The sequence below is a fragment of the Halichoerus grypus genome, chromosome 2 (genome assembly GCF_964656455.1).
Source record: "Halichoerus grypus chromosome 2, mHalGry1.hap1.1, whole genome shotgun sequence".
In the NCBI taxonomy this organism is placed as follows: domain Eukaryota; kingdom Metazoa; phylum Chordata; class Mammalia; order Carnivora; family Phocidae; genus Halichoerus; species Halichoerus grypus.
This window is the reverse complement of record NC_135713.1, coordinates 150,404,040-150,428,951: the sequence shown is the minus strand read 5'-3', so window position 1 is coordinate 150,428,951 and position 24,912 is coordinate 150,404,040. Positions and strand designations below refer to the sequence as shown.

The window sequence follows — 24,912 nt, the reverse complement described above, 5'->3', positions numbered from 1 at the left end:
AAGGCAGCCTCGAGGCCCCCCTGCCTGGGCCTGGCCCACAAGCCTTCTGCTCTTCTGCGAACCAGACATTCCCCCCAGGGTAACTGAGGACACTGGTGCTGGCTCGCCCACCAGGCCTGGCAGGTTCACTCCTCCCTGTCTCCGCTCATGCCGAGCCTCTGCCGGCAAGGCCTTCCTCCCTGGGCACACCAGCAAACTCCTACCTGTACCATAAAACCTGCTCCCCTGCTCCAGCCTCTGGAAAGCCTTCTCAGACCTACTTAGGCAGAGATGGTCACCTCACACCGTGCTCGGCTGGGCCTGGCTCATTGCTGTGAGGTTACGTGTCCATTTCTGCATCAGACTAGGGGGGCCCTGAGGGCAGGGATCATCAGTGGCCAGGCTCTAGCATGACGTTTTTGTGAAAACCCACTGCAGGCAAAGATCCCAGGGTGAACGTGGCCTGTGAGACATGTCCATGCTCGTCAGCCCCTGGGAGAAATCCCGTTCAGGGAAGCCAAGTCTACAGGGACATGCGTCTCCTGGAAGGCCCCTGGGGGGCTGGTTTCTGGGAACCACGGCGACCTCTGGGCCTGGCCTGGGCCTTATCCGTCCTCCCCTCCGCGGGCTTTCCCAGAGCCTCTGGTGACGGGAGCGGCTGGTGGGGTCCTGGGAGGTGGGGAGCCCAGGGCCTCATGGGCGGGCTGCCTGTTTCTCCTGACGTCTTTGTTTCTGCGGGCGCAGCCCTATTCAGGCGGGGTCCCTGCGGTGCCCAGGTTCGGGGTGGGTGCGCCCACGGCTGTTTCTGTGACCGTGTCCTGTGACCGCAGCGCCCGCCCCCACCACCCTGCCAGCCTGCCCAGCTCCCCGGCCTCCTGCTGCCAGCTGGAGAGGGGAGGCTGTATTCGCTTAATCACAGCCTTGGAAACGCACAGATTGTGACCACCCTTCTAATTACCCAAGTGCCACACTGTCCCTGACACAGAAGCCGAAGTCAACACCCACGCACTTGGCATGTCAGGCAAGGCGTCCCCGGCTTGGCGGAGGGGCCCTGTCTCCGTCTCTGCTGCCGCCGGCCGCAGGACCCACGAGGACCGGAGGCTGGGGGTGCCCCTGGCTAAGGCCGGCCGCTCCATCCCACCAGCCCCCGCAGGCCCCCACCTGCCGCTCGTGCCCCCAGGCAAGCGGAGCCGGGCCCAGCTCGTGACCGTGTGGCATGCCCTGAGAGCGACCCCATCCTCTGTGCACACGCACGGGCATAATTCTGCGGACGAACCCCGAGTCTCTGCTGCCTGCTCTGAGTGGGATGCAGGACGTGGACCAGGAGTGTCCGCGAGGAACGAGAGCCTCATTCCCCGCAAGCGGCGGGGGGAGCTCCGTGGCCTCGAGCCCCCGAGTGAACGCACGCAGACGGGCACACACATGGGGGGCAGGGGTGGGATGAGGATGAGCACCCCCGTCAGCGAGGTTTTGTTTGGATGGGGGGACAACAGGTGACCGTTCCCTGAACTCCGCGCTATTTTCCCATTTTTCTCCGGTGAGCCCGATTTCCTTTGGTGTAAAGCTATCTGTGAGTGCAAGCATGTGTCACACTCAGAGGAAGAACAGCCGCAACCCCTGCCTTCCCAAACACACACATCAGAGCGGCAGGCCTGCCCTCGGGAGCTGGGGGCTGGCGAGGGGACCCGAGGGCGTGAAAAGGGAAGGACGGCGTAACCGTGAAACTCGAAGCGTGAATCAAAATCCTGCGTTTGGGTCACAAAACCAGCTGGACACCACGGCGGCCTCCTGCTCCACTGGCTGGGGCCCAAACGCGTGTCCGGGAGCCCGAGGACCTCAAGGACACGGGCCTCGGCTGGGCAGGGGGCCGCCTCCATGGCCTCCGCGTTGCAGGCTCCATGGCCTTCAGTGCAGAAGGAGGAGGGCACGTTCCTACAGCTCAGGCCACTCTGGGGGCTCAGATGGAACCCAGCAACCAGGCAGGAAAGCTGCAGGAAGGGGGCCCCCGCCTGGGGAGGAGCAGGCTCGAGGGGACGCGGTGGCCCGCAAATGCCCGGGAGCTGCATTTGGGTCACGGGACCGTCCCGGAGGGAGGCTGTATGAGCAAGTTGTGTAAGTGGACGCTGGGCAGGTGGACGCTGGGCAGGAACTCCAGGCACGGTGGGCTAGATGGACCTTGAGGTCCCTGCTGTGACAACTTAACCCTTTCAAGGTCAGGGCCCAACCCCGTCAGCCTGGATGCATCTGCTAAGGAGGCTCAACCCCCAGTGGCCGGTCAGGCCCCCCCAGAGGCGCTGGCCCACACAGAGGCCTGACCACTGCCCCGCGGAGTGAGCCTGCGGGCGGAGGGGGAGGAACCACCACGGAGCCTACCCGGCCCTGCTGGGAAGCGGGCACAGAGACAAGGAGTCATCAGCGTGCTCCCACCGGCGCACGCCTGCACGCTAACCCCCTGCCGCGTCCAGAGAAAGGACAGGGCATGGCTTTTATGCGTGGCCTCCGAACCCCAAACCTAGGGATGCCCACCGAAATTACTCCGAAAGGCCTTTTTCTCACCTCCCAGATGGGCTTTCCCGCGCTGCCCAGGGTGTGGGGAAGCAGCCCCTCCCCTGTTCACGACTGGAGTCCGCGGAGGGCAGTTTGGCAACGTCACCGGAAACACCCAACGCCCCGGACGCCCCAGGACCAAGCCTCGTGCAGACGGGTGCACGCAGGACACCAGCCACGGCCGCGCGGTCATGCTACAAACACGGAAAGCAATCTGTGCCCACAGCGGGGGCCGGGGAGACAATTAACAGCCGGTGAGACAGGACACGCCTCCAAACACACTGAGAAGCTGATAACCCCAACAGGTGACGATCGCCCGCGAGGAGCAGGGGGCAGAACGCGCTGCGTGCGGCGTGCCTAAAAATGCATACAAGCGGGTATTTATGGAGACGTCCGCGTGTGCAGGGAGTATGTCATCACCGCCGCGGGACGGGAGGAGGGCGCGTCACCTGCGTCCTTTTAGAATTCACGTGGTCGCCGGGCGCTGCCACTCAGAAGTCAGGTTACAATGAGACTTTCCTCAGAGCCCGTGGAGCGGGCTAACTTCCTTTCGGAGACACTAATTTCTGTTTTCTCCCTGCTTGGGTTTCTTTGCCTCTGGGGAGCCTTGTGGCCGTGCTTCCTGGTTTTTGTTTCCAGAAGCTCTTTTGTTCCCAGGAGAAAAGGATTTGAGGAAACGGATTCTCTCCGGCTGAAAAGAGACCCCAGCCCCCAGCCCAGGCTGAGACCAGCGCGGGGTGCCCTAAGGGGCCCGGACCATCAGCCAGGGGCTGCAGAGCGGGACGCACGGGACCACAGGGCTGGGGCTCCCACGTGCCAGTGCCATGGGGTGGGGTACTCGGCTGCGACCCGCAGGGCTGGGAGCCGCCCAGGCCTGGTCCTGTGCCCCCGAGTTCCACTAAATCTGAGAATGCGGTCCTTTCACCGGGCCCTCTTCCAGCCCCGCGTCCACACAGACCTTCCTTCTCCTCTGGAACCCTGACCAAGTCACAGGCTAGATTCTACCTACTCTACAAAACCCTGTGCTATGTTCCCACACCAGCTTCTCCTCTGGGCTTAAGCATTAGGCCGTAGAATGGTTTTCAAACCTTCTCCACCTCACCACAGGGCCTTTGCACGTTCTGCTCCACAAGACCCGACTCTTCTTCACACTGCTGTGTCCAAATACTCCCTCCTGAAACCTCAGGGGTCCTGCCCCTGGGGGCGTCCATCCTTACTCTCCTCCCAAAAGCACTGTGGCTCTTTCTTCCAGGACGAGTCCTCAGACGTCCAGCTTCGTGGTCACTTGACCTGGCATCTCCTCCATCCCCAGGCCGTGAGGTCCTGCAGGGCTGGGACTGGGTTTGCTTACACTCCATTTTATCCCCAAAGACTGTCCAGATGCTGGCATCTAAAAGATGCTCATGAAATATTTTTCAAACAAATGAGCGAACAAATATCTCGTTCCCACTTTAGACCCTGTAAGTGTCAGAAGCTGAGGACGTCCCCAGCAAAGCACAGATGCCACACAGGCTCGCACGGACACACACGCGTCCTCGTGCACTCACACGCACGTGCACACGCCTCGGCACACCCACGACAACGGCCTTGTCGAGCACAGACGTGCACACACGCAAGAGGAACGCCCCCTAGGCGGCCGTCTGCCACCCTGAGCTCAGTGAAGCCAGCTAAATATAGCCTGTCTGCAGCTGTGCTCAGCAAGCTGCCCACACCGGCCAGGAAAAGACACGTTACCGGGCTGGCGGGGGGGCTGTGGGGAAGGGCGGCCACGGGCAGGGGCTCCAGGGACCGCAGGGCAGGGGGGCCGTGGGGAAGGGCGGCCACGGGCAGGGGGCTCCGGGCTCTGCAGGGTGGGGGTCCAGCGGGGAGGGCGGCTGCGGGCAGGGGTCTCCGGGCACCGCAGAGCAGGGGGGCCGTGGGGAAGGGCGGCCACAGGCAGGGGGCTCCAGGCACCACAGGGCAGGGGGGCCGTGGGGAAGGGCAGCCACGGGCAGGGGGCTCCAGGCTCTGCAGGGTGGGGGTCCGGCAGGGAGGGTGGCCATGGGCACACCAGCGGGGAAGCCCTTGGTGGTGGTCCGGGCATCTGAGCTGCTGGTCTGGTCGCCGGCCCCAGGCCCCAGGCAGTGGGACGTGAGGTCAGGCCCACACACAGTGGGGGTGGGTGGTGCTGGACGACCACACAGCTTCCACAGGTGATGAGACCACGGAGCCAGGCTCAGTCAGGACGCAGCCCGAGACCAAGCGGGGCTCCGCTGGAGGCCAGGGCGGAGGCTTGACTGGGACAGAGACCGCAGGTCAGAAGGAACCAGGACTGGCAGTCCGTCTACGGTCGTGTCTTGGTCCGGGCACAAGAGAAAGTTCAGAGTCCCATGCACCGCCTCTCCACAGGGACGCACCGAATGCTCCAGCTCCCAGCGAGCTCCTGGGGAAGCCACTGAGCGTCTGTGCGCCCCTTCTAGGACTGGGAGTGGGAGGGACGGGGAGGGCCGGTGGGAAGGGTGGCCGCAAGGTCGTGCTGGGGAGGATGGTGGGTGGTCTGCCTCCATGGGGAAGGGCTGCCATGGGGAAGCTGGGAGGCAGGGAGGCCCGCGTGGAGGGTGGCGTGGAGGGCAGTGTGGAGGCCCGTGGAGGGCGGCGTGGAGGGCGGCATGGAGGGCGGCGTGGAGGCCCGTGGAGGGCGGTGGGTCTGGGAGAGAGTCAGAAGTCGAGCAGGACCTCTAGGTTCCTGGCTTGAGTTTGTGGAAAAGGCGCCTTCACTTTGGACGGAGGGACAGGAACGACGCTGGGGGGGCAGCGAATGAGTCGCGGCCCCTGCGTCCCGTGCCAGGTCAGCCATGCCGGAAGCTGGGGGTGTTTGCTCGGCTTGGAGCAGCAAGAACTTGGCAGACAGAGGAGACCAGGAGGCACAGATAGTGACGGAAAACCAGAGAGCGCTAGAGCGTCCGCGCTAACGGGGCTCTGCGGTCTCCACATGCACGCGTCCCGGGCCCCCTGTCCTCGGCCCCCCAGGCTCCCTGGGTTCCCTGAACGGAACAATCCGGGTCCAAATAACGGGCCCAGGCAGAGGCCGCGGGCTGCCGGGCCGTCTGCAGCTGCAGGATGAAGGTGGGCGCGGTCCCCGAGGAGGAGGGAGGACGTCTCACACCCGCGCGGGGGAGCCGGCCCAGGACACAGCTCTGAGCAGGGACAGCTGAGCGGCCGCAGGACCCGCAGAGCCCGGGAAAGACAGAGCTGCGTGCGGTCCCGAGATGCATCCCCACACCTGCACCAGGCGTGCCCATGGCCAGGCTCCTCGGAAAGCCAACCACACGTGGGAACCGTGAGTGCGTCCCACGTGGGAGGTGTGGCCCCTCCGCCCCTCAGCAACCCTGGGAAGTAGGCCTTACGGTCATCTCTCCACAACGGAGAAAACGGAGGCTCGGAGACGTTAGGGAGCTCGCCCGGAGCGGCCCGGCACGAATGAAGGCACAGGCCTCGAGCCCAGGCCCAGCTCCCTTCCAGCTCAGAGGCGGTGGCACCGGCCCCAGGACTTTCTGAGTCCTGATCCCGGTAACTCGTCCCAGCCCCCACTTTGTTTCTAGTGAGGATTCAAAAACCGAGCGGAAATAATCGAGAAGACCGCGCTCAGGGAAGAAGGCCGCGGCCGGGAAAGCACATCACGAGCGTCACGGACTTGCACTCTGCCGATTCCGGACCACGAGCAAACAAAGCGCCACAGACGACCACTGTCATTTCAAAAGCAAGAGCGCCCGAGCGCCGAGCTCCGTGGACGGCGCGGCACAGCGGGTAAACGGCAGCACCACCAGGGGCCGCGTGCCCGGGGAAGGCGTTCCGTGCTGGAGGTCTTGCCGTCCAAAGGCTGGCGCCAGACTCAGCCCACCGGCCCCGCCACCACGTTCCCGCGCGTCCTTCCTGAATAAGAGGATCCTGAAGGCGCAGACTTGCAGGACAGCCTCAGCACAGAATTCCGACGAAGATCTATAACCACGGTTTAAAAACAAAGAGACTTTGCTTCCTCTTAAACACACGTTTTTTTCAGTCCAGTCCAGAAGGGGCAGACGTGGGGTCAGCCCCGCTGCTTTCCCTCTGAGGCGGGCCCTCCCTCCCTTGCTGAGGGACGTGGCCAACCCCCCCCCCCAGCGATGGGAGGTCTGACATCTGGGGGGGGCGGGCTGGCCGGGAGAGACGCCCTCCAGGGGCTGGCTAATTCCCAGAGATGAACGAGCCTTCCACCTGCAAACACCCAATCTCGTGGTCCAACCGCCTCCTTCACGCATAAGCCAACCCTCCCCTGCCCTGAATCCCCCCAGGACGAACTGCAGACACCCCCACATTTCTCAGAGTCGCCGCTCCTAAGCCATTGCCACCTTTCCTGTGGAAAACACTACCTGGGCTCCAGGCTATGTAGCCCCATGCTCCATCCGTCCCCCCCTCTGGGGCTGTGCACCCCCCATGCTCCATCTGACCCGGAGGCCGCGCACCCCCGCACTCCGCCCCTGCCCCAGGCCAAACCTGGCGCTTCCCTGTGGCCCTTCCTCTTGGGAAATGTGAATGTATTGATCTCCCCGGGTCTTCACTCAGCCACCTCTGTAGGCTAAAATCTGGGTGCACATTCAGACGCAGCCCCGCTCATGCTGAGACCCGCACACTCGTGGCCTGAGCTTTGGGGGTGCCCCTGACAGAGGTGCCCCTGACGGGCCTCGTCCACACCTGCCCCTGCATGCAGAACACCTCCTCTGCACTGGCCCCCACCGTGGGAACGCAGACACCCTCCTGCAGCTGAGGGATGGACGAGCCTGGGGGGTGGGTGGGCAGTGTGGGCTGAGCCCCCAAAGCTGCAACCACAGATCCAAACAGCAGGAGAGGGAAGACAGGGGTTCTGAGCCCCAACTTGCACCTTGACCCTCCCCGACCCCAGCCTGCTGAGAAACTCAACACTGCCAACAGTGGACACGTGGCTGAGACGGCCCATCAAGTCCACACGAGCGTCCAGGGAGGACGTCCTCAGATCATGGTGTCGCCCACAGACACTCTCCCAAGTGTCCCTGGGTCAGGCCTGCGGGAAACCCGGAGAAGCCCCATCGGACAGACGTGAAGGTCAAGGAGGACTTGGGGGCGGGCGGGGAGGGTCAGCGTCTGTGTCACCCAAAGAGCCTTGTCTCCGAAGCTCGAAGGCTTTGCACCCCGTTCCCGTCCTTCCTCTGCCCACAGGCAAACGACACATGAGGCTTTGCGGGGTCCCATCCGCTGTGCTGGGCTCAGCCTCCTGGCCCACCGCCCCGAGCTGCCTGGCAGGTGGGAACTCGGGACCCCAAGCTCAGCTCACAGGGCAGGGAGGGGCCTGGGCCCAAGGAGGCTGGACCCACCCGGGGGAGACAAGCGTCCTGGGGGTCAGGCTTAACTCACGCTGCTTCTCCTGGAGGGCGCTGGAGGTGCACGGGGCGCTCCCGTCTCCTGCAGAGAAACAGAAGACACATGAGTGGATTCCCATCACTGTCGTGGACGCTGGGGGCCGCGTGGGGCTGCCGCCGGGCCCCTCCCGGAGCTGGGGGTGGGCAGAGGTCTCCCACCCTTCCTGCACCACAACACAGGGAGCCAGGATCATGGGGCCTGGCCTCTGCCGCCCAGCCAGGCACCACCTCTGCCCCCAGCCTGGGGGCCACCGGCCCTTCCCCCCATCCCCACACTGTCGGTCCCCAAGTCCTGTGGGGTCTGCCGCCAAGACCTGGGCCCCACGGTGTCCACCAGCGTCCCCATGCCTGGCACGGTGCTTCTCAGCTGCACATGCTCCCCATGTGCGCGCCTCCGGCCGAGCTCCATGGACCATGGAAATAGCCTCCCCCATCCAAGAGAAGCCGTTCTCGGCAATTATGAAAGTCACAGAAACTCCGCATTGACAATGTGGGAAACACTAACAGACATAAAGAAGGAAGAAATTATCTCATGATCCCGTCACGGAGAGAAAGCCGGTGATGCCCTCACACCCGTCCTTCCAGGCTCTTCCAGACCCATCGTCGGGGCCTGCCGAGGTCACATCCACAGGGCGGGCGGGGCACCTGTCACTTGTCCCCGAGCTGCCTCCCGGAAGGCATCGCAGACCACAATGAAGAACAAAATATGCTTTCTGTACCTCACGTTCGAGCATAAGCGATTCCCCAACCAAGTCACAACACCTGTGAACATCCTCCCAAGGCGTGAGAAGAACGTTCTGCAGGGGATAGATCATGGCTGACTTTAAAACGACCGTGCTGGAGGGAAGATGTGAAATCCCACCATCGTACTCACGCCCACAACCAACATCTCTGGGGTTGAAGCTCTTTGTGCATTTTTAGTGACTTCCCTGAAATCACACAGCCACGGAGGGGAAGCCGGGTCCACGGCAGGGAAGGGTGGGCCCTGGCCCGCACGCCCCCCGGGGAGGACCCCTGCTATCACCCGGCTGAGCTCTCCGCCTCCGGTCACCAGACTCACGCCTGGACGCGCGCTCTGCCCAGGCCACTCTCCCGCCCGTGGGCCCACAGCGGCTCCCCTTCATCGCAGCCTGAGCCTGGCAAGCAAGCCTCTCGGGAAAGCGGCCCCTGGGCGCCTGCTCAGCCTTCTCCCACCCCAACGGCCAGCACAGGGCCGGGGTCAGCAGAGGCCGGCTCCCTCCCTCGAGCCCACTGCTCCTCCACGGGATCGCTCAGAAAGGAGACCAAGCCGGAGGCCCCAGGAGCCCCCAGACCCAGCCGGCCAGGCCCCAGCCCGCGGGGGCCGAGGCGGTCAGCGCTCACATCTAGCCCACCAGCCGAACGGCCCTCGGCTCTGCCCTCTCTGCGTCCGGACCAGCTGAGGGACGGCAGAGAAGTGGTCCGACCAGGGCTTGGGGAGTGAGGTGGCAGCTCCAGGTCCCCGGGGCAGGACCGTGCCTGCAGATTGCAGCCTCCTGAGCAGGTCAGTTCCCTGAAGCAAAGGTGTCTGCCGTGTCCCCAAAGACCCCCATTCTCAAAGGCATGGTTCAAAGCCCAGAACGCCCTTTCCAGGCAAAGTGACTCTTCCCTGCCCTGCAGAACGCAAGGAAGCTCAGCTGGGAAACCCTGCTCCTCCCGCCAACCATCCAGGGGCTGACGGCAGCCTGGAGCTGCCTCCCTGCGAGTGAAGCGCCCCAGAGCACCTGCAGCCCCTCCCCCTGCCCGCCAGGGCCGCCTCCTCAGCTCAGGTCCTCATGGGAGTCCCAGTCCACCACCTCCCTCCCCTCCGAGGCCTGGACCTGAGTGCTCACAGAGGCTGCCAGGACCAGAGAGGGGAGCCGCAGAGCTGGGGGCGGGCCCCCACTGACTCACTCTCACTGTGTGACCTAAGGCAGGTCACCCTCCCTCTCTGGGCCTCATTCTAGCACGGTGGCCCAAGCTCTCGGGTCCCCGTGCACACTCAGGTGCAATCACCTGTACGCAGACACTGGGCCTTCCTGTGCTAGTACGTGGCCCCTGGGCAGGTCACTCCGCGTGCCTCAGTCTCCGCCCCATAACCTGGGGAGCTGGTGCTGCCCACCTCAGGGGGCGTTCATGCGTGGAGAGCCCTGAGCACACAGCCGGGCGCACGGCGAGTGCTCAGCAAGTGGGTCCTATCTGCTTCCCGACTCCCAGCGACTGGGGCAGGATGTGTCCCCGTGTCCGTCAGGATCGCGGGCAGAGGACGAGGGACAGAGTCATGGTCATGCTGTGCGCGGCTCAGGCCAGAGCCTGGGTGCGAGGGAGGTCAGACGAACGCAGGGGCCCAGCCTCACAGAGGAGCCCACTTGCGGCATGACGAGGTGGCCACAGCGGCAGCTTTCCCATGCTGAGCCCGCAGATGCCGCAGGAGCGAGGAAGACCACCGCCAGGCCCGCAGGTCAGGCCGAGACCGGCGTCCCATCTGAGCCCCATCAGGCCCACGGGGACGTCAGCTCCCGCCTCCCAGAGACACGGGGCCCAGCGTGGACATTAAGACCCTCCCGTGCTGAACGCCTTCTACCTACCCAGAGTGGAGGGAGGGGCTGGGGGGGACACGGGAGGCCCAGGGGGGACTCATTCCCACCCAGGGGCCCCGGGGACGCGTGCGGCACAGCCACGATTACACGGTGCCCCCTGCACCATGTCCAAGGAAGAGCGGGGCTGTGGCGGAGCCTGGCCCGGGCGGGAGGCCCATTTCCCGGGGAGGAAACCGAGTCCCGGAGAGGCAGAGCCCAAAGCCAGTAGTTTGGACGGCTGCTCTGCCCTGAGACGCCCTGGGGAACGTGCCCCTGACCCCGGCCCTCCCCCACCCAGGCCCCGTGGGCAGGTGCAGGGGAGGAGACATCCAGGGAGACAGGGAGGGGGCGGGAGGCAGCCCCAGTGCACGTTCTCTCCACATCCCACCCGGCTGCACTTACAAAACACAGGTTTGAAGATAAAATTACTCAGATCTGGGAACACTGGCCCCCGACCCAGGGCCCTTCAGAGCTTTGGCGGCAAGCCCTGAGCACAGCACACATGCAGGGGCATCCCCTGGGCACCTACTACGTGCAAGGGCACGGAGCTGAGGGACAGGCTGGTCTGACTCACGACCGTCCTGTTCTCGCGCCAGGCCCTAGGGGTGACTTGCCTGGGCAGTTTCTGAGCCACTGACACCATAAAACACTCTCATTACCAGAAACGGAGCAGGACTTGTATCCCGGGCAGATTTCAGTGGCCGTAATGCCGGGTAGGGAGGTGGAGCGGGGCTGCAGAAGCTGGGGGCCAGGGAGCAGGGGTGCAGAGCTGGAGGAAGCCAGGAGGGGGGTCCCTGCAATGCCAGTGTCCCCAGGACACACGTGGGTCACCTGGGAGGAGGGAGGTCAGGAGGGAAGGCAGAGCCAGCCCCAGGACCGTGGCTTTACGGCTTGCCTACTGCGTCCCCACCTGCTCGATCACCGAGATTCGGCTCAGAAGGATAAAGTCGGTACCCAATGTTTACATCTGGCCCCTCCAGACACCCCGGTCTGCTGGGGACTTGTCCCGTGACCCCTGCCCCATGGGGGCTCCTGGGATGGCTCAGGCAGTGTGGATGGTGCTTCCTCCGGGCGAGGGGGTGTCCCCAGGGAGGGTGGGCTGCCCGATGCTGGTGTCTCCCGTGGTGAAGCCTGAGCCGGGCGTCAAGGGGCCTGGAGAGGCCACGGATCCGACCACGGGGCAGGAAGGAACCGGCCGCGGGAGGAGGTAAAGCCTGGAGCCCTCCCTCTTCCCCGGCAGGGCTGAGCCCCGGCTTCTGCCCTTCCTGCCGGGCAGGCTCCTCAGAGGAGGACGACGAAGCAGCTCGGCTCTCGCTGCCCAAGGAGACCCCACTTGGCCACACGGCCACACCTCTGTCCCAGCCTTCTCCAGTTGTGCAAACTGCCGGAAGCCCCAGCAGACAGGACGGGCCGTGCAAGGGGTGGAACGCAGTGCAGGGCCCCGTCTCCTCCCCACAGACGCGGTTTCCCCTCCCCACCCCCTTCCAACAAACCAGCCCCCCCTCCCCCCCAGGTTGGAGAGAAGCGTTTCCACCACACACCTGCCTCACGGAGGCGGGGCAGCATTCGGACAGCCGGGGCCTTGGGGAGGAAGGCGCTAGGCACCCTCCCCCTGCGGCAGCCGGGCGGGCAGAGCTGACGCCCTGGGCTTTGCCAGCCACCCTGGAAGCAGAGCTGAGAGAAAGACCCCCACCCTCCTGCTCAGGGTGCCCCCCGCACATGGAGCCTCCAGCGTCCGCTGAGCGGCAGGGTCAGGACTCCCTCATGACCTCTCACCCGGCCCCCTGCACCCCTGCATACATGCCCAGGCCCTCCTATAGCCTTCTTGTTGGCTTCCAGAATGAACTTTCTAGAAAGTGCTCCTGCTTGAACTACCCCATGGATCCCCAGGGCACCCCCGGGACGGCCCGGACTCCTTCCCATCCCAGGCCTTCGGCTTCAGCGTCCCCTCCCCACCGCTCACTGTCCCCAGCCCCGCACCTCGCACCCTGACTTCAGGCAAGAGGAACCCTGTGTGCTTCCCCCATCTCCTTGCTGCTCATCCGTCCTCTGCATCTCTGCACCTGAGGCTCCTTCTGCCCCCCCGGGGCCCCCTCGTGGGTCTGCCAGAGCCCAGCAAGGCCTCCCTGCTCACGCTCCACGTCCCACGGACCCCACTGTTGTGAGGGGTCAGCCCACTGGACTGTGTCTGCCCAGCCCCTCTGCAGCCGTCAGCGTGTCCCCAACTCACCCCAGCACGGAGTGAGTACCAGCATGTGTGAGCCGAATGCACAGAGAGGGAGGGAAGGCATGAATGTGCAGTGAGCCCCTCCCCGCTTCAGGTCCGGAGAGGCAGGGCCGTACGCAGCAGGCTGGTTGACACTGCACACAACAGCCCCCCTAAGCCATACGGGGCAGGGCGGAGGCGGTCTGGGAGAGGCTGGGCCTCAGGAAGGCTCCCGGGGAAAGTGCTCACAGTCAGCAAGCAGCCGCCTGGCAGCTTTGGCTAGAGCACCGGATGAGCAGGAGAGGAGGGGGAGCATGGCCTGGAAGTGAGGACTACAGAGTGGAAGACAGCCTTGGGATCGGTCTGACAGCCCCCTACAATCCGTGGTGGGAGCCGGCCACGGCTGTTTGATTCCTGCGACCATGGTGAGCTTACTAACCCCGGACAATTACATCGGCTGAAGGGAGGGTGCGAAGCTCACTGATGGGCTCCGTGCCCGGCTGGGGGATTTACCCTTCACTCCTCAGACAAGGAAAACCCACGTGCCGGCCTCATCGCAGAATGAAGTCACTGGGTTTACAGAACACTGGGGCTGAACAGAAATGGTAAACGGATAACATGATCCAGGCTTTTTCTCCTGCCCCAAATCCCTAGAAAATGACACCAAATATTTTCCTAGGAATTGGTCTTTAGCGGTACTATAAAATAAGAAGGGGGTGTCCTTGGCAGACCAGACACTGTCAGGCCAAGTCCACTAAGAGGTGGACAGCAGAGAGAACGGATGGGGGGAGATAGGGCTGGTGACAGGGTTTGCAGAGCCCACACAAAATGAAAACGTGGGGACCCTTGTTCGAAAGTACTAAGAATTTTAAGATGGCAACAGCAGAGCATAAAATCAAGTGTGAGACCCTTGTCAGCGTGGAGCTTCGTATGACTTCGAAGGTCAAACGTCCCTAACGCCGACTGAGGAGAGAGGAAGCCATGACCTGCATCCTGCAGAGGAAGGAAGGCCTGTGGCCAAAGGCGGGGCAGCTCAGGGGGAGGGAGAGCAGGCTCCTAGATGGAAAACCCAGGAGCAAAGGAAGCTTTTGCAACTGCCTGGGCGTGCTCGTCCTCCTCCCAATACCCGCTTGTACCGAGCAGAGGCATCTGCCTTCAGGTGTGGGAAAGGCTGAACGTTTGAGGAACGGGACACCCTGGGAAGCTAAAAATACCAAGAAGAATAAACCAGAAGCTAATATCACCCAGGAGCATGTTCTACCCTCCCCGATAATTAGATGACAGTTGTTTGCAATAAACAGACACATCACATCACCCAGCAATAGGCTGGGATAGGGGGAAGTGCGACTACTAAGTCAGATTCACAGACAGTATCACCCAATATCACAGGAAAACCGACAGCGTGGAAGAAAGATGCCAAACTCAGTGACTGAGAGAGGCGAGTCCAGGAAAATGGATCTGCGGACCCCTTGGCCAGCGAGTGGCATCATAACGAATGGCCCTCAGATTTCAACAATCGCCATAAGGACCTAAAGGGTAGTTAAAACACATTCAGTGAGTGTGGGAGGGGGCTCCAAAATTCACATTTCTGACAAGTGTCCAAGTGATGCTGATGCTGTTGGTCCAGGGACCACTCTTTGAGAACATTATCTAGACACAGGTCATAAGCCAGAGTCTGAGAGGAACGATGGGGAAAATAAAACAGCTCTCTGGAAAGGCAAAGGCAGAGAAGGTGGTTGGGGACACCTGGGCAGTGCCTGCTTCCCTCCTGTCAATAAGAATGTGGTCTTGATGACACCATTTGTTCCTAAAACAAGACTGTAAGCAGTCCCTTAAGTGATAGCTTATAGACTGTTAGTATAAATAATTCTGAAAGACATATGCAAACTCTGAGCATAAAAGATTAGCAACATGGCAAGGACCAAGTGGAATATAGCCCAGGAATACATATGAAAATCAATCATAGTAATAGAAAACAGGACAAACCCACAGGATCATCTCAATAGATGCAGAAAAAGCATTTGGCAAAACTCAACACCCTTTCACGATAAAAGCACTGATCCAACCCAGAATCAGAAGGAACTTCCTCAACCAGGTAAATGACAACTACAAAAAAAAAAAAAAAAAAAAAAAAAAAAAACAGCTAGCATCATATTTAACAGAGGAAGACCAAAAACTCCACTGAAGATTGGGAACAAGACAAGATGTCAGCACTCACCATTTATATTCAGTATTATATTGGAGAATCTAGCCAGGGAATTCAAGCAAGAAAAGGAAATAAAAGGCATCCAGGTTGGAAAGGAAGAAGTAAAACTACCTGTTTGGAGATGACATGATTTTGTATATAGAAAATCCTAAGGAATCCTCCCCCAAAAATAAACCTAATAAATGATTTCATCAAAGTTGCAGGATACAAGATTATACACAAAAATCAATTGCATTTCTACATACTTGCAAATAATCCATAAATGAAATTAAGAAAATAATCCAGTTACAATCAAATCAAAAAGAATAGAATACTTTGGAATAAACTTAACAGAACAAGTGCGAGACTTGTACCCTGAAAACTACAAAACATCACTGAAAGAAATTAAAGAACTAAAGAAACAGAAAGACATCCCATGTTCATCGATTGGAAGACTAAAATTAAGATAGCGATACTCCCCAAACTGATTTACAGATTCAACACAACCCCTATTAAAATCCCAGCTGGGTTTTTTTGCAGAAATTGAGACACTGATTCTAAAATTCACATGGCAATACAAGGAATACAGAATAGTCAAAACAAACTTGCAAAAGAAGAGCAAAACACATGGACTCCTGCTTCCTGATGTCAAACTTACTACAAGGGCACAGTAATCAAGACAATGTGGTGCTGGCCTCAGAGTACACACATAGCCGTGGAATAGAATTGAGAATCCAGATATAAATCCATATGTTCCTGATCAATTGACAAGGAGGCCAAGACAATTCAAGAATTGTCTTTCCAGGGCGCCTGGGTGGCTCATTCGGTGAAGCATCTGCTTTGGGCTCAGGTCAGGATCCCAGGGTCCTGGGATCGAGCCCCATATCTGGCTCCCTGCTCAGTGGGGAGTCTGCCTCTATCCCTCCCCTCTACTCATGCTTTCTCTCTCTCGCTCTCACTCTCTCTCAAATAAATAAATGAAATCTTAAAAAAAAAAAAAAAAAAAGAACTGTCTTTCCAATAAATGGTTCCAGTACAACTGGTTGCCCACAGGCAAAACAATGAAGTTGAGCCCCTACCTCACACTCTACATAAAAATGAACTCAAAGTGGATCAAAGACCTAAATGTAAGAGCTAAAACTATAAAACTCTTAAGGAAAAACAAAAGGTAAATCTTCATGACTTTGTATTAGTTGATGGTTTCTTAGATATGGTCTCAAACACAGAAACAATAAAAGCAAAAATAGATAAATTGGACTTCATCAGAATTTTTAAAATTTGCACTCTAAAGGGTATTATCAAGAAAGTAAAAAGACACCCATAGAATGGGAGAAGATATTTGTAAATCACATAACTGATAAGGGTCTAGTATCCACAATATATAAAGAACACTTACAACTCAACAAGAGAAAGACAAACAACCTGATTTTAAAATGGGCAAAGGATTTGAGTAGACATTTCTTCAAAGAAGATGAACAACAATGAATAAGCACATGAACATATGCTTATCATCATCGGTCATTAGGGAAATGCAAATCCAAACCATAATCATATGCCACGTCGCACCCACTAGCATGGCTATAATCAAACAATAGACAATGACAAGTGTTGACAAGAACGTGGATTAGTCTGAACTCTGGTACAACACTGATGGGAAGGGAATGTGGCAGCCCAGCACTCCTAGTCATGGGTGTGTGCCCAAGAGAACTGGAAGTGTGTCCCCACAAAAACCTGTACATGAACACTTACAGCAGTGTTACTCATAACAGTAAAAAAGTGGAAACAACCCAAATGTCCACCAGCTGATGAATGCATGAACAGTATGTGGAACTATTATTCAGCCATAAAATGGAATGACATTCTGGTTCATGCCACAGCACGGATGAGTCTCAGAAACACGATGCTAAGGCAGACAGCAAATACAAAAGGCCACATATTGTTGGATTCCATTTATATGAAATTCGAGGGTTTTGAGGAGAGAAAAATGGGGAGTGACTGCTGACAGGTATGGGATTTCTTTTTGGGGAGATGAAATGTTCAGGAATTAGGTAGTGGTGATGGTTGCTCAGATTCATGAATATACAAAATATAAAGAAAGCATTGAATTGTATACACTTTAAGAGGGGGGATTGTATGGTATGTGAATTATGTCTCAATTTTAAAAAGAACTTGGCAGGACGTGCTTTCCTTGGACAATGTTAATAATGTCAGCCCTGTGCTTCCCGAGATCACTGGACTCAAGCTCGCTCCTGTTCTGTGTCATAATCTCACTTAGGGATCTCTGGCTAATTAGCCCACACTGAGGTGCGTGGGGTCTATTTCTATCCACTTCTAACCCACCAGGAGACTCTGAAACTTAAAAGAACAGGAAGATAGAGACCTTACAAAGCACAGAATGAGTCCATGGCACCTATGATATATATCAGGTTGTTACGGAAAAAAAACAGAGAGCACGAAAATGAAAAGATGATTGCTTAAAAAAGAAAAAAAACAACAAACTCCACAGAAGAGCTGAGCAAAGGAACGGCAACAACTGGAGAAGACAGGACCAGTGAGCTACGGATGGGATTAGAGCCGAGGAACATTTCTAGAGCCCAGCAAGGACCAAGAAATAAGAATAGGAAGGGCAAGGTGAGACCCAGGTCTGGCATGTCTCTAAGGTAAGTCTGAAAGGGGAGAGAAAGAAAGAAACACCTCAAGAAATAATAAAAAGAGAATGTGTGTGTGTGTATGTGTATATACACACACAAATATGCACGTATTACATACACTGCACTGTACGTAGATATGTGGATACATTGTACTATATGTTATATACAGTGTGTGTACATAGTATCTGTTAGGTCTTACTATATATTACAGATTGCACGTGTGTATATCGTATATATCATACATCACGTGCTGTCAGGAATGCGGAGAGCGCGAAGCGGCTTCGGGCGTCCGGGCAGAGCCAGGCAGGAGGTTACCGAACAGCTGACTCAGGAGCCCCAGGCAGAGGTCGTGGCTGAGACGGACTTGGACTCACCACTGAGGGCGGTGGAGACTGCCCAGGCTGGTTTCGAGGGCAGCCTTCTCCTGAAGCGTCCTCAGGGCTTCTGCCGCCCAGAGTCATGCCCAGGTCTCCCTCCCGAGGCCCTGCGCTCCGCGTCCTCCTGCACGGGGTGACCATGGCCAGGACCCTGCTCCTCCTTGGCTGCCAGAGGCCGTGCCCACACTGAGCACGGGGGCAACCCGTGTTGTGGCTGGTTAACGGCTGGCTGGTGAAATGAATGCGTGTGTTCTGCTCTGTGGATGAATCACACCATCCCCAGGGGCTGGAGACGCAGCAGGTTCCCTCTCCTCACCCTCCCCTGCTTCCCCCTGCTCCCCACTGCCCACGGGGAGGAAATAGCATCAGCATCATAGCCCTGACCCAATGCACCCCTCCCAGCGAGCCCGCCAGGTGCTTGCCAGAACGCACTCATCCCGGCATTATGATGACCTGGGACGGAACGCACTTGGCAAGTCCTGACTCAATCCTCACAACACTGGTACTAGCCCCGCTCTGCCCACGAAAAAACAGAGGCACCAGAGGTACCGTGAGCTTGCCTGGCCCGCAGAGCCAAGTTCATGCATGGAGAGTGCCCCAAGCTCTCCCTCCGCTTCCCTCCCCCTGCCCTCCCAGCTCCTCTCCTCGCCCCTCCCCAGCTCCCACTGTGCTGAGTCACATTCTCTGGGTGCCAGGGGGCGGGGGTGGGAAGAGGATGGCCAGATGGGCCCTGAGTGCAACTCTGGGCTTGTCTTATGGCTACTGAGCACTGTCCTGGGGAAGCGGCTGGAACCTGTGACCCCTTCTGGGCCCCTCCAGGGTTTGGGGTGAAGGCAAGAGCGGGCCAAGGGTCCGTCTGCAAATGCGCAGCTGTGACAACGGGGGTGTTGCCTCTGGACGAGCCCTGGGGACCAGACTCGGGCCTGCCCTTCCTGGGAACGTGCCAGTAGCCCAGGGCCTTTCTGTAAGACCTGACTACTCTGCAGAGGCCCTGAACCCTGCCTCGGTCCAGCTGGGGATCAGGACAGGACGATCTGAGCACCATGCTGCACCAGCTCGAGGACCTCGGGCAAGACACAGCTTCTGTGAGCCTTGGGTTCTTCCTCTGTAGAATGAACAGCACCCCTGGCGCGTCCTTTCCTCAGGACGGCTCTTGGGCATGGGGAGAGCTCCAAGCCAAGGGGGCGGAAGGGGCTCGAGGGAAGCGGCTACAGGCGAGACGCCAGCACTGAGTCGGCCGCCAGCAAGACGGCCCTTCTCTTGGGCTGGGCCAGGACCATCTCACGGAGCGCCCAGCCCGTGAGTGAGGAATGACGAGAAATGAGGAAGAGGTGCTATATGGGGTGGGAGGAGGGACGGGGAAAACTAGCCTGGGGACAACACTTACGCAGTAAGCACCCTGGACCCCCTGCAGGGTTCTAGATCTCCCCCTCGTTCCTGAGTGACCTTAATCCAACACAGCCCCTCTCTGATTATACGGCCTTCCCTGCCCCTCAAAGCCTGGCTACCCTGACCCCTCTCCCCCTGGGCCCAGAGACCCTCCGCCCAAGCCTGACCCCTTACATCTTGTCTTGTCCTGAGTCACCGTCACAAGGCAGCAGCCCCAGGTGAGGCACCTTGGTTCTGCCTCCCGAACAACACAGTAGGTGGTCAACAAACATTCGGTTAGTGATGCGAAATGGCCAAATGGGCAGGATGCCCGAGAGGATGGGCCTGCTCTGTTGATAAGCTCCTGGCCCAGCTGGCCTCCACAAAAAGCCTCGTGGATTAATCCCCAGCCGCACACCCTTCTGCAACCACTCAGCTGCTGGAGGTTACAGTCCACCCTGCTCCCCTTTCCGGTTCCTTCCCAGAGGTACCTCTGCTGCCGCCCCAGCTTAACCAGCTCTGCCCACACCACAGGCCTGGCCGTCCAAGGAGCGTGGCCCCTGCCCCCTGCCCCTAGGAACGCGTGCCCCTGGGTGGTCACCCCATGGACAAAGGAAGCTCAGCTGCTCCGCACAGAAAGCCCCGCACGAGAGCCCATGGGGGTCCCTGCAGGGCACAACGTTCAGGGACCATAGATTCAAACAGGGGAGGTGCCCAGAGAGAAGCGAGACTCCTCTAGAAGACCCGCGTTCTAGCCACGGTCGTCCACACCCCGGCCCCCCGGCAGCATGCTCCTGCACACGCCCCAGGCACCCAGAAGCAGAGGCTCACCCTGATGCTCCTCCAGCTTCCCCATGGTCTCCATCTGCTCCGCCAGGTCGTTGGAATTCCACTGGCTCATCCCGATGAGGATGGCGTTCTTCCCTTCAGCCACCTCCTCTGTGGGCGGAAGCAGAGCCGGGCGTGAGTGCGCGGGCTGTGTCCAGGGGACCCTACCCACGGAGGCCGACTCCCGCTACTGAAGGTCTGTGCTTGTGGACATCCACGACACCTTCTGGAAGCTTCCACTGCGAGCAGGCATTGCTGCTGCGCCCTACGGGGCCCCCACAGGCTGCGGCCAAAGAAAGAAACGAGGGGACGGCGACGAGAGAGGCTGAAAACCCCATTCGTGTCTCCATTCCTGCCACAAGAGTGGTATTTCCTGAAAGGAAGTGTGTCTGAAGGAAAAGGAAAGCCATGCCCCTAGCTCGCAGTTTTTCTTTGGGTAAGTTACTTGACTTCTCCAAGCCTATTTTCCCATCAGAAAAATGGGTGTGGCAAGGTCCAGCCCGCAGAGCTGCTGTGAGGATTCAACGAGGTAATGGGGTAAAGGTCTCAGTGCATAGGGGGTGCTGGTTGATAAAGACAGTAAGGTTATTCCTCCACGTGAGAAGGGGGTTGCCACCGGTATTTGGGGTTTGAGTGGGGCAGGAGCAGCTCTGCTGTACCTGGGAGAGCAGAAGACATCTGGCTCTGAGCAAGCCTTGAGCTTTACAGAACCCTCTTGGCTCTCACGTCTACCTTAAGAACCCAGTAATGCCTCCATCCTTCCCAACAGCCCCCTCAACCCCGTCCCCATCTGTGCCCTTCCCCCAAAAGCTCAGGGATTGCTCCGAAGGAGTCGGTGGGGCCATATTCCCCAACCACACTGAGCACAGGCCCCTGGGTCCCCCACGTCATCCGGTGCAGTCCCCCGTCCCAGAGAGGGGCATTTCCTCTAGAACAAACCCACAGGCATCTGCTGGCCCTGCTGTCAAAGGGATGGGCCTTCCTGGTGAAGAGCGCTGTGCCCTCTCTCATAGGGTAGACGTTAACGGGCCCGTGAGGAGAACCCTCAAGCTCATGACAACCGCGAAATGGGGTACAAGACCCATTTCTCTGCCCAAGATGGTGGCAATATGGCGGAGCGGGAGCGTGGGGAGCTGTCCAGAGTTCTGACCATTCCCGCCCCCACTTCCTGCTGGGACGCATGCTCCTGCCTGGCGAATTCACCCAGCTGATGCGTTCAGCCACGCTTACAAATGCTCACTCTGCACTGAGACCGTTTAAGTGCTTCACAAACATCCCCTCACTTGATTCTCCTAACAATCCCCCAAAGGTAACGATCATTATCACTTCTGTTCTATAGACTCGGAAAGCAAAGCTCAGAGCAGTTCAGGACCTTGCCCAAGGCCACCGGCTAGACCCAGGATTTAAACCCAGGTGCACTGTTTCAAGAGCCCTCCAGTCCCGACGGGCTGCCCTGGACATCCTGTGTCGGCTGCCCAGCCCCCCAGCCAGGCGCCACACGTATGCCCTGATCATTCCCCGCGTGGGTGCGCTCCATCCGGGCGCACATCGACTCCTGTAGGCAGCGCTGTGCTCTGGGCAGACCCCTGGCCGGATTCCAGTCCAGACCCTGCCCCACGTGTCCCTCAGCTGTTCCTGTCCTCGTATGTCTTCCATGGGGCCCTGGTTCCACAGCCCTTCGCAGCAAGCTGTCCTGAGGACAAAGGATGAGGCCCTAAATCCACAAAGCTGCAGGGGCCCACGTGCGGTCAGAAAGTGTCAGGTGGCGCTGCCCTTGGGGGAGCAGGACTGCCAAGGGGTTAAAAACTCAGCTCTGGGGTTTGACGGACTCTCTTCAACCCTGGACACACCATCTGCTGGCTCTTGGATCTCGAACGGTAACGTGTGTTTACGAACCTCAGTCTTTCTCACTGTAAAACCGCATCGCGGCATCAGGGACTGCCCTGGGGTTAGAGGAGGTCAGGAAGGTGTCTGTGGGCATGACGACCACAGGGCAGAGCACGGGCCTGGAGAACAGCCCGTGAAGACAACAGCACACTGCCCCGACTCTCCGCAGCCGTCTGCCCTGGGGCGTCCCGTCCGAGGGGCAGGCGGCGTGGGCAGGATCGGCCTGCGGCCACCTTGAGGGCCTGGTCTCCCGGCTCGGTGTCCCAAGCACACAGCTGTTCACCTGCTCGTGCAACCTTCACTGCTCACCGGCCGGGTGTGGCGTGAGACATGACTCCCATCCCACAGGAGTCCAGTTTTATGAGAAAACACAGCGGTGGGTCGTTCTGACGCAGTAGGACAGTGAGCTAGGGCTCCTGGCCCAGGGCCGGGCATCCAGCATCACTTGTCTACACATCCGAGTCCTGCTTCCTCCACAGAGCTTGAGGCCCCCCCAGGCTATGTGCGAGGCGGTCAGAGCCCCCGGGCCCCCAGGGCTCAGCGCAGAGGTCCCCTCCTCTCCTGGTCCACGGCCCCCCCCAGGCTGTGTGTGAGGCGGTCAGAGCCCCTGGGCCCCCAGGGCTCAGCGCAGAGGCCCCCTCCTCTCCTGGTCCACGGCCCCTTGGTCTGTCTCTTCTTTCCAGCAAGCGCACCATCCTCACAGACTTGCCGCTGTGTCCCTGTGCTTGGCGTCAGCCCGCCCCATGCAGCTCAGCTCTCACCTGTGCCCCCCCCAGGGCTCCCCCCATTCCTCTCAGGCTGCAGCAGTCTCTGCCACGCTGTCCCCCACCACCCACAGCAGGCCTCACTCTGGCCGCGTGCTCCACTCCTGCTCACTCACTCTCTGGGCTCAGGACCTCTCCGTCCCCGTGGGTCCTTCTTGTGTTCATCCTTCTCCGTCTGGGTCTCTCTCTCAACAATCCCTGGTTCACTCCTGGGGAGCCGCCCTCCCTCGCTCTGCTTTCTGGAATCTTCCATGGCCTTCTCGCGCTCTCTGCCCCCACCCACCCCTCGACCCGCTTTCTCCCCCTCCCTGGGCCTCCCCTCTGCCTGCTCTCAACACTCAGCCGGGTCGTTTACTCTGCCAACAGTGGGCTCCTCCCCGAGAGGACACACACGTGTGCACACACACCAGGGGCCTCGTGCCACTCTGTCGGCTCTGCATCCCCTCACTGTGGTATGTGCCTCCTGGCAGGGCCCAAGGAGGCCATGAAGAGCTGGTTGGATGAATGCCCTGGTTATTGACTTTGCATTTTGATTTCTGGAGGCTGCTCCCTACATGCTAATCCTCACCCCCAGTGACCTCTGGGGCGGACGGTTTTGCACCTACTTCACCCCCACGGAGCCCCAGTCCCTGCCCAGACTCGGTGCTGGCACCATAACCCCAGCCCTGACCCCGGACGGACTGGGACCCTGACCCAGGGCCAGGACTTCAGAGCAGCGAGACTCCTTGTCCCGCACAGGGAGCCTCCACCTCCAGCTCACGGAGCTGAGGACGTGTCACCTTCTGCAGTCACGGGCCCAACACCGCCCGTCACCCCTGCACCCGACACCAATCTCCCAGGACCTAGATGAGCCCGGCCCCAGGGCCTCTGGGTTCAAGACTGCACACCTTCCCTGGTGCTACGTGCCGCTGCCCCCACCACGGCCCTCACAGGGGTCCCCACTCAGCCCATCCCAGACACCTCGGGGCAGCTCCGTGGCACCTGTTTCCCCTCTCCCACCCCTGAGTGAGAGGCAGGGCCGGGGTCAGGAGCACACCTATGGTTTGCTTCTGTGAGGGCCCCTTTGCCTCCCCCATGGCACAGCACCCCACTCAGCCCTGAGACCAACGACCCCACCCCTGCCCTGTGTAACACAAGGGCCCAGGCCCCAGAGGCTTGCCTGGGGTCAGACGCTGGCCAGTCACCGGCCCAACCTCTGTCCAGGCGGCCTGCACCTCCGTCCGTGACCTTCCCTCCCCCCGGAGGCTGTGCACCCACAGGAAAACCCAGAGAGAGCTGTGCCCACGTTCTCCACGAGACCCACCGTGGCCAGTTAAATGCAGTGGTTATCCCATCCCCTTCACTGTGAGAAGCCAGGGATTGGAGCAAGGAGCAGGGTGTCCGCAAGACTGAGTGCAGCTCTCGGGCCCAGCCTCCTGCCAGGAGGGGAGCAGGGAGTCTGCTGGTGCTGGGCACAGGGACAACAGAGAGCAGAGGACACAGAAGACGTGGCTGTGGCAGAAACCTCCAACGTCCCACTCGGAGGGGGCTCGGCTGTGCTCCCCGTCAGGCTACCCAGGCCAGGTGTGTCCTGAAAACAAACCCCAGCTGCATACCCCCAGCTGCCCCCCCAGCTGCCCCGGCTGCATGCCCCCAGCCGCTCCGGCTGCACCCACCTAGCCGCCCCGGCTGCACCCCCAGCCGTCCAGCTGCAGCCCCCAGCCTCCCCAGCTGCACGCCCCCTAGCCGCCCCGGCTGCACCCCCCCTCAGCCGCCCCGGCTGCACCCCCCAGCCGCCCCGGCTGCACCCCCCAAGCCGCCCCGGCTGCACCCCCCCAGCCGCCCCAGCTGCACCCCCCCAGCCACCCCGGCTGTACCCCCAGCCCTTCCAGCACACAACCCTGTAACCGCTGGGGCTGGGCCTGCTTGTGCAAGTTCATAGTGAGGTGCGGGCTGTGGTCTAGATGTCAGGAGAGGGGTCTAGAGAAAGCAAACATCTCCAGGGACAACGGCGCAGGCCTCCTGCCCACCTGCTCACCCCACCGCATTCCCTTAGGTCACGTGGGGGGGTTTCCTCTACTTTTAACAGCGTCACTGAGGTAGAACCGACCTCGGTAAACTACACATATTTAAAAGGACAACTTGGAAAGTTCC

General features: G+C 59.8%; 1 protein-coding gene across 4 annotated transcripts in view; it reads right to left on the bottom strand.

Moving 5' to 3' along the window:
• PITPNM3 (PITPNM family member 3) overlaps nt 1–24,912 on the bottom strand; it is a 72,131-nt gene that overhangs the window by 29,380 nt on the left and 17,839 nt on the right. For 2 of the 4 annotated variants that reach the window (XM_036078364.2, XM_036078363.2), the window contains exons 3-4: nt 20,132–20,239; nt 7,933–7,980 (exon numbers count right to left, since the gene is read on the bottom strand). In XM_036078364.2, coding sequence (XP_035934257.1) covers nt 7,933–7,980; nt 20,132–20,239 — 156 coding nt within the window. The remainder of the gene's footprint in view (nt 1–7,932; nt 7,981–20,131; nt 20,240–24,912) is intronic. The other 2 variants (XM_036078368.2, XM_036078366.2) reach the window with 1 other exon arrangement.